Below are 18,765 nucleotides of genomic sequence, written 5' to 3' on the forward strand. Positions count from 1 at the left end.
AACAGTACAATAGGATCAAACACTTACTCTACAGAGCACATGCCTTCTGATGTCTATATTGAACACTTTACTAAAAATAAGCTTGAGAAAGCCTGGAAATTTTCTTTCTGTGCCTATTACATTCTCTCTATGGTATTATATCTACATGAGCAATGATTGTCTAGAGAATCATGAGGAAAATTAGGCCTTGGATGAAGCCACCATTTTCAAGACTTCTGTTCTACTTTGGTAAAGGCTCTAAAAATCCTTCTTAAAAAATCTCTTTTATTCTACTTTTTGAGGGAAGTCTCTTAAGTTTTAATCCCAAAGGTTTCATCACTGAGGATGCTGAAATAGCCTACTATTACTAAGAATAATCATGCACATATTATTATGTTATATGATGAAATGGAGTGAGAATGAGATTGATAGTGAAAATGTGTTATCACAGGCAGTTCTGAGTAATCAATGCATTATCAGAGATGATACAGTCATTACAAAGAAGACTTCCAAACAAAGAATTTTCTCAAGCTCACCTTTATGTCTTTGTTCCTCAGACTATAGATGAAAGGATTCATCATTTGGGGCACTACAGTGTACATCACTGAGGCTACTGCCGTTTTTCTGGAAGACTCTGTAAATAAAGAACTTACATACACACCAACACTTGTTCCATAGAATAGCGAAACAACTGACAGGTGAGACCCACAGGTGGAAAAAGCTTTATACTTCCCACTAGATGATTGTATCCTCAAAACAGAGGAGACAATTTGGGTGTAAGAGAATATGATCCCAGACAAAGGAACACCCACCAAAATAGAAGCAACAATGTATATGAGGATGTTATTAATGAGGGTGCTGGAGCAGGCAATCTTGAGGAGCTGAGCAAGTTCACAGAAAAACTGAGGGATTTCCAGGTCTGTGCAGAAAGACAGATGCAAAATCATCAGACTGTGCAGCAGGGCAACCAGTAGACTAGTTAGCAAGGAAAGCAGCATGAGTAGGCCGCAGAAGCAGGGATTCATGATGACTGTGTACCTCAGTGGGGAGCAAATGGCCACATAGCGGTCATAGGCCATTGCTGCTAGAAGAAAATTTTCAAAAGCATAAAAAACCAGGACAAAGAATATCTGGCTGAGGCAGCCTGTGAAAGTGATGGTCTGGTTCTCTGTGAGGATGTTCATCAACATCTTTGGGATGGTAGTTGTGCTTACACAGATGTCAGTAAAGGAGAGATGGGAGAGAAAGAAGTACATGGGTGTGTGCAGGTGGGAGTCAGAGATGACAATGAACACAATGAGCAGGTTTCCAAGGACAGTGACCAGGTACACCATCAGGAACACGTTAAAAATGATGGGCTGAAGTTCTGGATCATCTGTGAGTCCCAGGAGAATGAACTCTGTAATGACTGTGTGGTTTCCTGGTGCTCGACTGTTGATGCCTCTGATGGAATTATCAAGGAAAAGGACAATTAGATGTGTATTCCTGGAAATAGCAACAGCAGCAGAACCACTGGACACAGACTCGCTCTTGTGCAAAGAAATAGAATAAAAAAGAGGATGTCAAAAGCCTACTTCTGGGTTTGAGTTTTGAATCTTGACAAATATGAAAAAACACATTTTTCATAAATGAACTAGAATGTATATTTTTATTATTTCCAATATCTATGTTTATGTGTACATTTAAATATTTATTAAAATCTATTAAAGGTAATATGATAAACCAAGATTTCATGCTGATAAGTAAACTTGGGCCACTATTACATTCCCTGTAGATCAGAGACACACATTCGTGATGATAAAAAGATACTCTAAGAATGACGAGGATAAGCTGTACATGACAAGCCTTCTGCTTCCCCCACCACCATGTTGTTGTTAGGGGCCATCAACTCAGCTTCAACTCATAATGACCCCTGCACCACAGGAAGAAACACTTACAGTCCTGGGGCATCTTACTAATTGTTCTACCCTTGAGCTTGTTGTTTCAGCCACTGTTTCAATCTATCTTTTAGACCACAAAGTTCTAGTAAATGTCATGCAATTTTGTTCACGGAAAAACTGGGAGATTTCCAAGTCTGTGGAGAAAGACAGATTCATTATGGTTTGAAAAGGTTTGGTGTTTTCTCAACTGTGAAATCATCTTGATTTTAGGGGCAGAGCAAGAGACCAAGCAAATTGGTGACTTCTCTGACAGCCATGTAAAGATACAAAGACACTTGACCAGAAAATTATGAACAAAAAACTTTCCCATGAGAGTCCTAGCTTAATTTTTACCTGCACTTATTTTACTCACATGCATATGTTCTTGGACTTTCCTGTAGTCAAATCCCCCCCACCCCTGCCCTTGCAAAACGAAAACTAATGGCCATTAGGTTACCTGGCTGACATCCTCAAGCATTAATGGCTGCCATGTACTCTGGATGTAGAACAGAGTAGGTCTTTCCTCAGGAAAGACAGAAAGTCTGTGTGAATCACTAAGTTCCTGGGCACAAAAGATCATCTCTGGCTGTATGGTCACGTATTATCCCTCCTTACAGGGAAAGAATTCTTTCAGAGTAACGTCATACACACGCTTTTTGCAGGTTTTATATCCCTAGAGGATCAATATCCAAAGGTCCTCATTAAACCAACACATGTATTATCTCTTTTATCCTGGGAGTATATATTGTTAATTCTCCAACATTGTGAAGTCAATTAAACTTATTTGACACACTTTCCCTATTTCTATACTTTTCTACATCATGTATGTTATAAACATGGATCCACAATTATTTTCTTGATGAAAGTCAATCTGTTCTTTTCAGATAATCATAGAATTCTCTCTTGAGCAATGGTCTCAAAAATGCAAATTAAATATTAGGTATGGAAGTACAGTTCAAATGTTTGAGTATTTAGACAATAGGTTTGTAAATATCCATATCTCTCTCTCATTGCCACTGAGTTGATGCTGACTCATAGTTTCCCTATAGATCAGTGTGTTAATTCCCCTGTGAGTTTCTGGGACTGCAACTGGAAATCGAATAACCATAGGATCCAGCAATTCTACTCTTAGGCATATGCCCTAAAAAAAATAAGAGACAAAATATGAGTGGAGATGTGTACTCCCATGTCCATAGCAGCACAGTTCACAATAGCTGGATATGGGAATCAACCCAAATAAGCAACAGTGGAAGCATGGATAAGTAAATGATGGTACCTAAACAGAATGAAATACTAAGCATCCCTATAAAACAGAGATGAAAGCATGAAACACCACATGACATTAAATGACCCGGAAACCATTATGCTGATTAAAGTAAGTCTATCACAAAGGACGAATATTGGATGGGTTCAAAAATGTATACTGTAAGAAGAAACACCAATTAAACAAACCTCAAGGCCCTTGTGCGTGCTTCACAAGAGCCCATGTGACAGAGGAGACCCCACATGGACAGGGGTCACTTCACTAAGAGGGGAGAATTGGTGGATGACCATCCAATTGAGGCCGTACAACATAGAAAGAAGCCTGGAGCATGTAATTGGTCCCCCATAGGAATGGACGCAGAAGCTTTTCAGAACTTCAAGTCAACACCAGGAGAGGGAATCATCTACATCATGGAGAAGATGCTGATATTTGTTGGTGAGTTTGATGGGCAATTGGGGAAGATTAACTTCACAGTGGGAAGGGATGCTGAACAATAAGTGTAGGGAATCTAGCGGGGCATAGGTCATATTTATTTTCTTGGGGAGACACTATGAATATATTTCAACCTAACCTTCAGTGAACCAATCCATAGTCAAATCACCATGATGATCAAGGAAGTTTGGCCTTGCAGGCAGCATGGCATAATGCAGGGGCTACATGAAAAATACTTAACATAGAGTCCCTGCTGAATGAGTTGAGCCCTGCCTCTAAGCTGCCGGCACCCTTGGAATGATAATTGGATACTTAGATAGGAGAGGTAGCAGACAATGGTGCCACAAGAAGGTGGAAGTGGCCATTATTATACCTTGGATGGACCCTCAGCTCAGAGGGTATTTAATGGAAAGTGTCCCAGGAACACCATACAGTAGTACCTCTGTGCCCACCTTGACGTGGCACAACACGTTCTAATCTATTGGGCATGGATCTTCATTTGGAAGAATTGATCCCAGAACTTTCCCCCTGATATCAGCCCCCATTCTGAGTGTGAACAGACACTGATCTAATATGTGATCAAACTGTACAAAGCAAAAACTCGTGTGTTGAAGCTCAAGGTGGAACCCCACTCACATAGACTCCTCACACCGACAGTGTCTGGAGTGCTGGACCATTGAGAAAATTGATGGTGATCATAATGCAATAGACTGATACCACAGGGGGTGATGGGCAATGTTTTTCCTTTTTGATTATATGGGTTTTGCTTTACTGCTTGTATCTTTGAGTGCTTCCTTATTTCACTCTCTCTCATTCTTCTTTTCTTCCTTCCTTCCTTCCTTCCTTCCTTCCTTCCTTCCTTCCTTCCTTCCTTCCTTCCTTCCTTCCCTTTGTGTTCTCTTTATTTAGTTTCTTGTTGCCGTTAGTTGTTTTTGATACACTTGGTTTAAATGGTTCTGATGTTGTCATATTACAACCACCAAAGTCAACTTGAAATATTCAGTCTCCATAGAGCAACAAATGGAGTCTGGGTTCCTACTGAACTCTAGACCCAGTTCAAGAACAATTAGTTTTGATAACATGGTCCTGTTTGTTACTAACCTACATGAAATGATCACTGAAGATAAGGGTTATATAGCAACTTGTGGAGATGAAAGTAGATGGTGTTTGCCTATCAATCTGAATAGTGTCTGGTGTCTTGAAGGCATGTACTCTAAAAAGCAGCCATCTAAGCAAGGAGTCAACCATATCCACCAGGAAGAAGCGCACCAGCTTTTGTCATCCAAAGATAACAAGTATCAAATTTGAATATGGAGAAGGGGAAGTATCAGAGCTAATATTTGGAACACCCAATTTGTACAAAGCACATCTTCAGTTTCTAGTGCAACTGAGCTCATGGCAGATTTCCTCTAGCCCCAGACTAGAGTTCCAAACAGCTTTAGGCTCAGGCCATTGTAATCTTGATTAAGGGGGATGGGACTGGATACTTCACTAGCTGATTTCCTTACAGCCATGGGTGATGTAGTTAGTTTATTGTGCCAACCTGGCCATAAACACATGTGGAGTTATTTGAAGGGTGGAGGGATAAATGGCTCAGTGAGCCTGGCCTTTGAAGTTCTCGGGTCTCTTGCTCTGGGATGGTTGGAATAGGGTGCACTTGCCTTAGCCAGTTCCTTGCTTTAGCTGGCAAGGCTCTCTACCTGGAAGACATCCCTGAGGAGAAGCCACATGGATATAACTCCAATGCAGCCTTTGGTGCTGGAGCACCCCTTTGTAGACCCCTGCCAGTGCTGAGATGGTTTCACATTCACTGACTAAGCTTTCCTTCTGAAATAGGCATCATTGTGTCTATTTTGTGAGATGGATGAGAACTTTGTGGATTGGTGTTTGACATATGGGCTAATGTTGGACTTGTGGGCTTGGGCAGCACTGGGTTGTGCTGTTTTCTTGATGCGCACTTAGCCTTTATATAAAACTCTCTTGTACATGAATTTCTTTGGATTTCTTTTCCTAAAGTATCCAGAATAACACTCCGAGCTCAATTTATTCTTGGTGCAAGTATCTGTTAGATGGTCCAGAAATTTCTTCTCTGGCTCCTGGACTCTTGCTAGGGCTCTTCTCCCTCTCATACATTCTTTGCATTTATACTGTTATGATCCTATCCCTGTTACCTTAGTATGATTTGTTTCTCATTTTCTTCTGTTGAGTTTTCCAGATGTAAAGCACAGGAGGCGTGCAGGTATAATGAAATATTTTTCATACAAGGTTTTATAGGGAATGCAGGGGTGGGGGACTGGCGATTGGGGCTGAAAACGGATTTCAGGAGTAAATAATGAAAGTGGGAGGGGGCAATTGATGTATGTATATGTATGAACTGTGATAAGAATTGTATGAGCCCCAATAAATTGTTAAAATTAAAAAAAAAGAACGGGGGAACTGATTATAAGGATCTACATATAATCTTCTCCCTGGGGGACAGGCAAAAGGAAAGTCAGTGAAGGGAAACATCAGACAGTGTAAGATGTGACAAAATAATAATAATTTATGGATTATCAAAGGTTCATGAGGGAGGGGGAGCAGGGAGCGAGGGGGAAAATGAGGAGCTGATACCAAGGGCTTAAGTAGAAAGCAAATGTTTTGAGAATGATGAGGACAACAATTGTACGAATGTGCTTAACATACAATGGCTGGTATCAGGCATCAAAGAACAAAAAATCAAAGCATTATAAATGAGGTTGGGTGAAGAGTGGAGACTCAAAGCCCATCGGTAGGCAACCGGACACCCCCTTACTAAAGGGTTGTGGTTAGGAGTTTAGTCCGTCAGGGTACAGGGTAGCAACGATGAAACATATAACTTTCCTCCAGTTCTTAAATGATTCCTCCCCACTCACTGTCATGATCCCAATTCTACCTTACAAGTCTGTCTAGACCAGATGATGTACACTGGTACAGATAGGAACTGGAAACACAGGGAATCGAAGACAGATGATCCCTTCAGGACCAGTGGTGGGAGTAGCAATACCTGGAGGGTGTAGGGAAGGTGGGGTAGAAAGGGAGAACTGATTACAAGAATCTACATATAACCTCCTCCCTGGGGGATAGACAATGGAAAAGTGGGTGAAGAGAGACATCGGACAGTGTAAGATGTGACAAAATAATAATACTTTATGAATTATGAAGGGCTCATGAGGGCGGGGGAAGGGGGAAAGAGGGCAAAAAATGAGGAGCTGATATTAAGGGCTGAAGCTGAAAGCTAGTGTTTTGAGAATGATTATAGTAACAAATGTACAAATGTGCTTGACACAATGGATATATGTATGTATGGATTGTGATAAAATTTGAAAGAGTCCCTAATATAATGATAAAAAAAAAAGAAAGTGGGAGGGGGAAGGGAGCACTTCAACTCAGCGTGATTGCACAACTCATTTTAAAGGCGATTTAACTATGGGGGGTGGTGGGGGAATGCTCTAAGATAGATGTGGTACAGATTCCACAATTCCCCTTAACATGATTGAAATGTTCAATTGTATTATGCATAAATTTTGTCCTATTAAAAATGTTGGAGGCAAACAGGCTTATTCTTGGTAAATTCATTCTAAGTCTCAGCATCAACATCAACTATCATCAAGTTTAATGATCAATATCACAATTATATCTTCTTGTAGGTTTAGAAGATTAATACAGGACAACATAGCTGATTATCCATTGAGCTACTAATTGCAAAGGTAGCAATTTGAATTCAGCATCTGCTCACTGCAACAGAGATGAGGGTTTTTACTAGCATAAAAGCTTACAGCTACATAAACTGACAGGACCAATTCTGCTAAGTCTTTAGAATGAACATGAATCGGAATCAATCAAATAGCAGATTTTCTTTTCATTTGTGTGCTAATACTGCATATAATCTCAGGCACTAATATGATGTGTCAGTGACATTCCTTCATGTCAACTTGACAAGTAAAGTGTAGATATAGCCTGTCAACCAGGTCGCAGTGTGATAACTTCTTTGGAAGTTGGAAGTGAGATAATTTGCTCTCTAGGGGCCACCTCTCTCTCTTTGCTTCACCTTTCTGTTGGCGAGCTACTTGACTGAGACCAGTGCATGTAGTTGAGTGAGTCTGAAGAGGGATTAATGGACTAGTATCAGACTTTTGGACTGGATATGGACTGGGCTGGGTTGTTCTCTGGACCTTCAATTACTCATTGATATAAAGGTCTTTCTGAGTCACTGATTTGTTTTTCTAATCAATCCAGGCTAACATTTATGCTAAAAAAAATCAATAGACGTGCATTCAAAAGGACTTAGGAGTAGGGAGTACAACAAAGTGGGGCAGTAGTCCTGAAGGTGTTATCTTTTTTCTTTGTCTCTAGATTGTTCTTGCAGATGCAATGTATTATCACACATAGCATACACATAGAGAGATCTTATTGGCCTTCTTGGACATATTGCTAATACATTTTCAATGGAGACCTGCGAAAACAGGCTTCTTCTTGTAGTATTTTAGATGGCTGCTTCCCAAATTCTAATTTTTCATTCAATAATTTGGAACCTGTTTATATTACTTAATGGGTTAAAGGGTGACTAATAGCTTAATTGAATAAGTTATATTTTCAGAGGAGATTAGGCCTATAGTTTCCGGCCGACCTACTTGCAATCGTGTGCATTCTTGTAATGTGGACAGTGTAAAAAAACAGGAAAAAATTAGGAAGCATCAAAACCCCAGAGGAAATATTGGGATCATAGGGCCACAGGCCATGGACCAGCTGGAGCCAATAGCTCTCCCTGCAGCTGGAAGAACAATAGTTGTGTTCTTTTCTTGAGCCTTCTAAGGGAGCACACTCTGCTGACACCTTTGTTTCTGATTTACAGAATTCTGATCTGTGTGACAATAAATTTCTTTTTTTAAGTAGTCAACTTTTTAGTAGTTTTATATGGCTGCCAAGGAAACTAGTACACATTTTAATCTACAATGTCCTTCTTAATTTAATTATGTACATGAGGAAATGAATACCTTCGAATTCAACTCCATTGGGAAGTTATGCAAAACCACCCTAATCATTTACTACAATTTCTACCAAGTAGCGCACATTCAATAAAATACATATCATGTAGTTGGGTTCCATTTAACCTCCCCGGCGGTAATCCCGAGTGTGATTGAGGTAAATGTTAACTGTCAGAAGAAGTTGATCATACCTGGAATGTCCACTAGAGGGATAAAAATGAGCAATTTCTTAGAAACTACAGGCCGACAATATAAAACAACAAATTTAATGCCAAACAACGTTCCATTTTGGGTACAAAATTACTGACATAATTAGACCACCAGGGAGGTTAAGAGAGTTATTTCTTTTAGCAAAATAGTTTTTTTTCTGGATTAACAAAGCTTAGATTGCTGAAAATTACACCTGATATAATAGATTAAAATTGGCCTAGTCACAATGCCAAATGTAATCTCAATCAGAAAATATTTCAATGGTGAAGGTGAGGCCACTGAATGGGAAGAAATGGAATCTTGAACTAGGGATGAGGACCAATAGACCACAAACCAGGGATCTGGACACACTCAGTCCTTAAATTCCACTGCAACACTCCAACCAAAAGATCCAGCCCTTTCACCTCTAATGGATGAGATGAACTTGGGTGTGTCTGATGATTGTGAGATACTACCTCTGATATTGCCTAGGTCAGTTCTTGGGCAACACGTAAGACAGATGCTTTCCATGACTGTATTGAGTGTGTTCAAGAACTACCCTAGCACTCATTTTTACATCTAGACCTATAAATGCAGAAACTCACTGCCATCAAATCTATATTCTTTCATAATGACCAATCAGACACTTCGGCAGAATTAACCATATGAGTTTCTGAGACTGTTGCCCTTTGTGGGAGTAGATAGCATTGAGTTTGACTGATGAAGTGGTTGTGGGTTTCCAACTGCTGACCTTGCAGTTGGCAGCTCAACAAATAACCACTCCGACACTGAGCACTAAGTCCCAGAAAGGCCCAAAGGTGGCATAGGACTTGGGATACTACACTCCAAACGAACAACTTGATGTTCCAGATAGATAAACCCAAACTGGAGGATATACACAAAAATGGCTAGTAAGGATATAAGAGAATGCTGCAAGGAACATAAAGTTGAATAAGTATAAGTTCATTATTGTGGGCCCACAGCCTTTTTTCAATCAAGGTTTCCAGTGCGAGATTGAAAGTTAGCCCTATGCTTTATTTGTGAAGCATAAAATATGTAGTGGATCATACAATACCATGTTAAAGAACCAGATTTGCCTTGATATACTCTAAAATCAAGCTTAGGGAGGTTGGCATGTGAGAGTGAATTTATGAGGTTAGATTCTAAAACCCACAAATGGAATGGACAGTAGATACATTGTATACTACAACCATAAGAAATAAATTCATGAAGGAAGTCCTATGATGCTTGAACACCATTGTGGGTATGTATGCAAAAATTGGTGTTGGAAGCTGCCTTACTTTAAGACACATAGATGCAATGTAAGCGATTGGAAACCATGGGAGTGAGTGCCAAGTGGCAGTTGTTAGAGCATAAAGACAAGGGAGGTGCGGCTACTGGAGGGTGCAACAGAGTCAAAGCTCTACAAACAAATCCCTGCCACGGAGTCCATGCTGACTCAGCAAGCCTCAGTCGACTGGTGGGTTCAGACTGCTGCTGACCTTGGCAATAGCTGCTCAGCGCATCAGGACACGGGTTATTGCAAATGCAGGGAGATAGAATTGAACACCGTCACATTTGGTCTCCATTTTGATCCACTTATATTTTAAAAATAGTTTCTGTTTTCTTTTGATGGATAGGAACTGAATTAATTGGGGCTATTGCAGGGGAACTTAGGGGGAAATGTGGAGCTAATAACAATGAGTATAAGAAAGAAGAAATTTTTGGAAATTCATTGTGATTTGATGATTCTATCTCTTTTAAATATGATTCATCTACGTATTGGTATGATACGTGAATTACATGACAATAAAAGCTCTTTTAGGAAAAAAAGTGCACATGAACCTATTCTCTTGGTTGATCAAACAGTATACTTTCTTTTGAATGAAAAAATACTTAGCTGCTTTAAAGTGAAATTTATTATCTCCCAGTTTGAAGCTTATAAATCAGACATCAAGTAGCAGCAGCAGCAGCAGTGTGAAAGGCCCTTGGGGCGAATGCATTGAAGTCTCTGGCAGCTGCAGGATGAGCTTGGGACTCCAGGAACTCCTAGACTTGTGACCATGTGACGTCGATGTTTCTCCATGTGATCTTGTTTCATCCTACTTTTCTCTGTATTCTCTGCAGTGTCTGTGTTACAAGCAAGTCCTTAATTGCAAGCAGGGCTGTCAGGATAACCCTCCTTTAATTTCCTCCGCAAAGGCATTTTCACCTGTAAGGTAACCATGACCTATCAAAAGGTGTGTCATAGAACAGAGAAGCAACTGAAAGGTGAGACCAAGATTCATAGCAATCTTTATACTTTTCACGAGTTGATGATGACCTCCATAGAGAGGGTATAATTTTAGTGTTAAGAAAATATGATCCCAGAGAGTGGATCACCACCCATAATGCAAACTGAGAAGCAGAACAATGTCTTATTAATATGGGTACTGAAACAGGCTAGGATTAGTACCTGAACACATTCCCAGTGGAAGTAAAGGATGACCAAGTTTGTGCTGATGGATACATCAAAAACCATCAAAGTATAGATAAGGGCATCTGTCATAGCAAATACTAATGAAAGTACAATGAGCAGAGCACTCATGCAGGATTCCATGATGCTATATACCTCAGTGGGTGATATATATCCATGATGCAGACATGACAACCATTTCTGCAAGAAGAAAAATTTTATGCAAAGCAAAAACCAGGACCAAAAAAACCCACCTGATTATGGCGTCTTATGTAGGTTTCACTCAGATCTATCAGAATATATGTTCATTAGAAATTCGGGGATGGTAGTGGTCCTTACACAGATGTCATTAAAGGGCAATTTTGAGAAAGACGTACATGGGGTGTGCATATGTTAGTCATACATGACAGTCAGGACAACCAACAGATTTCCAAATACAGTTATCAGATGCATGATCACGAATATAGTAGAGGAGACGCAGCAGTCCTGGATCTCTTGTTAGTACAAGGAGAAAGAACTTTGAAACCTATGTTTGGTTTCTGCATTCTATATTAATGAATCTGATTGAAAACATTGAAAAACAAGACAATCAAATGTATCGTCAACTAACTGTTAGCTGTAGCAACACCATGGGAGGCTTATACTATATTCAGGAAGGATGAAGAGAAATCCAGGTAAATCCTCAACAAAGAAAAGACTTGTCATTTCAGGAAAGATGATCACATTTTCCGCACTCTTAAAGGGATGAAGGAGCCCAGTTTGCAGTGAGTTACGTGTTGGGCTGCCAACTAGAAGTCCCAGTTCAAAACCACGATCCACTCAGTTTGGGGGAAGACGAAGATTTCTAATCTTCTAAACATTTATGGTCTCCTTAGAAATCCATAGTGGTAGTTAACCCCTGTGCTATAGGATATACATGAGCCAGTATAGACACAATGGCAGTGATTTTGTTTTGACAAAGGAAGAACATCTCAGTGATGTCACAGGGTGTCTGCTGGCTTTGTAGCCATGTAGTCAAATGTGCAAAAGTTCTTCTTTTTTGGTGTCACCGAGTAGTTTTCTACCTAGAGTAACCATATGAAAAAAAGAATAAAAACTTCATGGTCCGGCACAACCCTCACAATTGTTCCCGTGACTGAGCCCATGGATGCCACCGCAGCATGAATTCATCTTCTCCAGGGCCTTCCCCTTCTGTGCCTCCTCTGCTCTTCACAAGACATAACGTCCTACTCCAGAGACTGCTCGTTCCTGACAATTTAATCAAAGGCGGTCAGAGGAAGTTTTGCCATCCTTGCCTCTAAGGAACATTCTTGGCCTTACTTTTTTCCAAGACAGATCTCTGTCCATGGTACTGTCCATATTCTCCTCCAAGGCCACAATTCCAATTCATACATTCTTCTTGGGTCTTCCTTATTCAACATCCAAGAGATTTTCTTCTGTCATTGTGCTCTTGCATCTAACTGATGGCACTCAGTTTCCCAACTCTACGCTGGACTAAATTTTCCTGATTCCAGAGCTAACTAGGGAGGCTGACTGGTCAAGCTCCAGGGACATACGTCTGCAAAGCTAGCCAGGGGCAGTTATAAGCACAAATCCACTTAGTTTTCAGCTCAAACCAAGAAACCCCCAGTCCAACTCATTCCAGTAATATCACTCAGATATTGTTACTGAACAGTCTACCAAACTGCCTGAGGATCACTGTACAGGGCAACCTGGAGCCGGTGTCAGTAGTGAATGAGCTAACTCTCCATGCAAGCTGGGGGCGCTCCAGCCCCACTGGGCATATCTAACTCCTCCTCCCTAAGCTCAGACCTTCATGTCCCTATCTTAAGACACCTGAAAGCATGGCCATTCCCAGGCATTTTTGCCCTTCTCTATGTTGGCAGAAATCACACAACTGACCCACTAGCAAGGTATTAACATAACCATACAAGCAGAAATGTCCCCACAGGTTACACACTGGGAATGTATGCATATCTCAAAGCCCCACATGAGACCCAGAGTTCAGAGGCAGGACTGGCTGAGACATTGGACAGGCTGAGCTAACAATCACTCAACTGTCAAGTGACATGCACCCCTGGTGAACACCCCAAGCCACTCACATCAACAACCTGCCCTCTGAGTAGGCCATTCCTGAAACCCTCCCTCCTAGACCACCTATTTAGGTGGCATAAATGTGCTCCATGCCCCCACACCCATGTAAACACTTATAGAATCCATAAAAAGCAAACCCTTCTCCTCTGACCTGACCCCCCAGAAGTATTTTCCTTAAAGATAATTAACCTAAATCTTACAGATAGAGGAATTAAGTTCTAGCAGACCAAATCATTCCCTTAGCCTTAATCTCTACCCTACACTGCCTTCGGAAAAGACCAAAGGAAAGTAAAACAACATAATCCCAGACACTGCACCCAACTGCTCAAAAAATCTGTGTCCCTCTTTAGACATGATTTCTCCCAGGACAAGGTCTAGACCACAGCTATTCTTGTGGTGAGATTGATGTTGTTGTGTTTTTTCCCATTCCTATTCCCTAACCCTCTTTAACATAACAATACCAAGAGGTCTCTTTTAAGGATCTCACCATTCACAGCTAGAGAGTCTCTGAGGGCAAGGTAAAACTGTCCTTTGAGTTTCCATGGCTTTCAATCATCACTGAAGTATATACCACCATTCTTTTCTGGTGGAGGACCTAGTGGGCTCAAGGCACTGAAGTCATGGTCAGCAGCTCATTCTGTAGGCCCCTTTACCACCAGAGCTCCTAAAAGTTGCTAGAGTAACTATTTTACATATCAGAAACTTTAAGAATGGGCAAATGAATATTTTCCTTGGTAATGAGAAAATATATTAGTGTGTTCTATCTCAGACAACACTCTGACTTTCACATCTAGAGTTTATAATTCAGTACAATGGCCATAATCCCCAGAGATAAAACTCGTGATATACAGTGTATATTAAGGAAGTGAACAGGTTGTCATGCATGTGAAATATGACACAGTTGTTTGGTAGGCACCAGTTACAAAGATCTTTCTTGCTTGTCAATAAATGTCCCCCACCAATTGTCTTTCAGTTTGTCATCCTGTGGTGGTTTGTGCATTGCTGTGATGGTGGAAGTTAGGACAACAAAGGAAAGTACAGTCAAAAAAACTTCTTGGAATTGAGGATGGAGAGACTACATTTGAGGACTTACAACAAGTTCTAGGAGGGAACAGTCCCTGGTGAAGGACAGCGAGGTTGACGACATTCAGGGTTAGTGAAGAAGAGGACAGCCCTCAATGAGATGACTTCACACAGTGGCTTCAACAATGGGCTCAATTAGCTGATAGCATTAATTGTGCACTTAGTGCGGGACCAAGTAGTGTTTGGTCTAATGTAATAGGGTAGTCATGAACACAGCCGACTCAGTGACACCTAACAATGTTTATCCACAACATTTGTATATGGCATCGTATCGACGGGTCTTTTTTATAGTGCATCACAGGGTGAAGGGAACCAAGAAATGTTGGCTCACAGCGGTGCAAAAATTGTGTACATGACCATTGGGGTTTGCAAAAATAATAATGTTAAGTGTTGGATAGGTTGAAAATAATTTGGGAAGCGTATGCGATACTTGTGGGGATATAAAATGATACGGCTATATTAGAAAATAATTTGGCTGTTTATGTAATGGATAAGTATAGGGTTAACTTAGGACATAGTGATTTCATGCATAGATGGCAATATGTGCCCACACAGGATATTATATAAAAATACTTGTTAAAACATGAAAATTCTTAAATGCAAATCAACAGATGTTTTCATAAACCATGTGTGGTACAGCAATGTGATGGTACATTATTCCACTAGGAAAAGGAACAAAGTGCTGATATATATCTCCATCAGTATTGCTTGTTCAAGTCTACACAGGGTAGTAAACTCTCTTTCACTAACTCTGCGAACATATAGCATCCATAACATAGATGGTCCTTGAAAACATTGTGCTAAATTAAAGAAGCCAAACACAAAGTATTCATATTTTAAAATTTTATTAACACAGAGACGCAGATTGGGAAAATCTATACAGCGAGTGGGGCAGTGGTGACTGGGTCTGTGTCCAGAGGAGACAGGGGAATGGCTGCAGGAATGGGATTCCTTTCCAGGTGATGAAATGTCCCTGGAGCAGGATCGTGGTTAAGGGTTGTGCAGCAATGAGCATGTTATTAATGCCGTTTAAATGAAATCTCATTTTTGTGATGCTAATTTATAGTATCTGTATTTTACCACAAAAATAATAAATGATAAAACTTCGAAATCAGTTATAAAAGCAACCAATTTTGGGCGTTGATTGCAGCAATATACGAAGAAGTGTGATGAAACATTTCCATTGTCATTTCCACTGTGTCACTACATCATGAGCCTATAGAAGAGGGTTGGGCTACATCTGTGAGCTTCCAAGACTGTAACCCTTTATAGGAATACACAGTTTCATCTTTCTCCCACAGAGCATCAGGGATTTTGAACTTTTAACCTTTCGTTTAGCAGTTAAAAGCTTAACCACAATTCCGCCAAGATCAGGGCTTCTATAGGGTGATAGAAAGAAGCAGTTACATTTTAAGAAAACACCAGTATGTTCACAATTCCTATTAGCTGTACAAGACAGAATCACTGAAGACAAAAATGGTGAATAAGCAAATGTGGTGAGAAAGCTGGCAGTGCCCGGCTATCAAAAGATATAGGATCTGGGGTCTTAAATGCATGAAGGTAAACAAGTGGCCACCTAGGTCAGAAGCAACAAAACCCACATGGAAGAAGCACACCAGCCTGTGCGACCACGAGGTGTCGAAGGGATGAGTTATCAGGTATCATCAGAACAGAAAATCATACCATTGTGAATGAGGGGGCGGAGTATGGAGTCGAGACCCAAAGCCCATCTGTATGCCACTGGACATCCCCTTACAGAAGGGTATCAGGGAGGAGACGAGCCAGTCAGGGTGTAATGTAGCAACAATGAAACACACAACCTTCCTCTAGTTTCTAAATGTTTCCTCCCACCCCACAACTATCATGATCCCAATTCTGCCTTACGAATATGGCTAGACAAGAGGATGTACACTGCTACAGAGAAGAACTTGAAACACAGGGAATTCAGGGTGGATGACTCCTTCAGGACCAGTGGTGGGAGTGGCGATACTGGGAGGATAGAGGGAGGGTGGGGTGGAAAGTGGGAAATGATTACAAGGATCTACATATAACCTCCTCCCTGGGGGACAGACAACAGAAAAGTAGGTGAAGGGAGACATCGGAGAGGACAAGATATGACAAAATAATAATTTATAAATTATCAAGTATTCATGAGGGAGGGGAAGAAAGGAGGGAAGGGGGAAATGAGGAGCTGATGCCAGAGGCTTAGTTGGAGAGCATATATTTTGAAGAAGATGAGGGCAATAAATATACAAATGTACTTTACACAATTTATGTACATAAGGATTGTGGTAAGAGTTGTATGAGGCCCTAATAAAACGATAAAACAAGATTGCATGAGTAAAAGAGCATCAAAGTAACATTCAAAATGTAATTCACGATGACCATCAATACTAGAGGCAAAAATTGTGATGAAATTCAGAGGTAGTTCAATTAGATACTGTGTTGATGATTTATTTCTTAGGAATGAATTCATATTTTGTTATTATATTGATATACTTAAAGAAATAAAAACCAGTTTTGCACATCAAATTTTATATAATGCTCTAACGTGTAAATCCGAAGAAAGGTCTTTCATATTCTGGAGTCTATATAAGTTTTTCACAGTCTTCCCATAGAAAAGTCATGTTTCTCACACTTCAGTACATCAAGGTCTCAGATGGAGCTCATTAGTGATGAACTTAAAAATGATGGTCTCTTGGATGCTCGCCTGGTGGCATGGTAAGGTAAGCACTGGACTGCTGACTGCAAGCAATTTCTGTGGTTCAAAGCCATCGTACTTTCAGAGGGGGCAAGATGAGGTAATCTGCTCCCATAAAGATTTACAGATTTGAAAATCCTGTATAAGGCCATTAGAGGAGCCGTGCTGGTTGAGTGGCCGCTCACTTAGCTGCAATCCACAAGTTTGAAAGCTCTAAACTACCTGCAGCTTTTCAGGAGAAAGACTTAGCTTTCTACTCCCAAAACATTCTCAGAAACCCACAGGGGGGATGTTATCAGACAGCCTAGAATAGATGACAGTGAAACTGGTCTTTTCTCTTTGGTTATGTAAATTCTAAGATTGGGAATAAATCTCATGGCAGGAGGATATGCATATTCTAAGACGGGGATACTCACACTTTTTCAACATGTCAGCTACTTATGAAATGATCAAGTCAAAATGATCTACCAATTCCACAAATGCAAAATATATTTATTTTTATTTATATATTTATTACATTTATTCATGAATGCATTGAAAATTCTTTATATGTACGAGGTATGTTTATGTATCTTGCATAACCCCATGAGTCCATATCACACAATACAACACAATCAGTTATGTACATTTTTTGTCATTGCCTGAGTTTACTCTGATGACTTTCACTGAATGGAATGAAACAGGGAGTCGTAATCCGGACAGTAGCTGCTGACAGCCAGCCTCAAGCACACTTCCAAATGACCATCAGTCATGATGGAATAGTACTTGGACTTAATGATCTTTATGTGGGAAAAGGCTGAATCACGTAAATAAGTAGAGTTTGCAGAACTGTTCATAGCTCTGGACTTCAGCTGAATGTCGGTTAGTAGGGTCAAAATCTCCCATTCCAAAAGAAAGTGATACATTTTTGTCTTCTTACATGATCCAACTCCCCCACTCATTTTAATGCCCTTTCTTACGTTTAAGAGGGGAAAAAATAACGTCTAAAAATTGGCTATAACTTACCTCATCAGTTTTACTACGCTTAGAGAAGTTTTCCCATGCATTTGAAACCTAAGATTGTATATGATCGTCTGCACTGTATATCAGTTAAGTGACAAGAATGATGATAGGCTTATGTCTATTTCTGTAATGCCATGCATTATACCCACATTTTCGATCAACTAGTAGATAGCGATTGACGTATTGAGCACACCTGTTCTAAGTGATCCTAATGGATTTCTTTTGGAGGAAAGTAAAAGAAATAAAAATATATAAGCTTAGTACTTGAAGATGTCTAGGATACCTGTCCTCTAGAGAGAGGCTCAATTTAACTGCTCTATGAAACCTCAAATGTTCCCTGCTTTAAAATAAGTTTTGATCGGGAATTAACTATTAACTGAAAGTTCCCAAAAATTATCCGTTTTTCTTGCAACAAATCATGGATGGCCTGTTTTAAATCTTGACTACAAGCTCCAGACTATAATATCACTAATCCAAAGCCATCCCCATCAACTAAGCACCTCTGCAAAGATGCTTTACTAAATCCATGTAATAGGCATCATTTTATCTTGTTAATGATATTCAATGGTTCCAGAACAAAGGAAGTAGAGAGAGTGTACTAGGATCAAAAAGCTATCGTGCAGGACACAAGTCTTCTGGTGTCT

At 40.2% G+C, this 18,765-nt stretch overlaps 1 protein-coding gene across 1 annotated transcript; it reads right to left on the minus strand.

The window, feature by feature from the left end:
• Positions 1–473: 473 nt before the first annotated feature.
• On the minus strand, positions 474–2,478 carry LOC142457883 (olfactory receptor 7G2-like). The gene is made up of 2 exons (XM_075559256.1): positions 2,356–2,478; positions 474–1,508 (listed from the first exon to the last, which is right to left on the minus strand). Exons 1-2 carry the CDS (start codon positions 2,476–2,478, stop codon positions 474–476), a joined length of 1,158 nt encoding a protein of 385 aa, XP_075415371.1.
• Positions 2,479–18,765: the final 16,287 nt, after the last annotated feature.

The sequence above is a fragment of the Tenrec ecaudatus genome, chromosome 1 (genome assembly GCF_050624435.1).
Source record: "Tenrec ecaudatus isolate mTenEca1 chromosome 1, mTenEca1.hap1, whole genome shotgun sequence".
In the NCBI taxonomy this organism is placed as follows: Eukaryota; Metazoa; Chordata; class Mammalia; order Afrosoricida; family Tenrecidae; genus Tenrec; species Tenrec ecaudatus.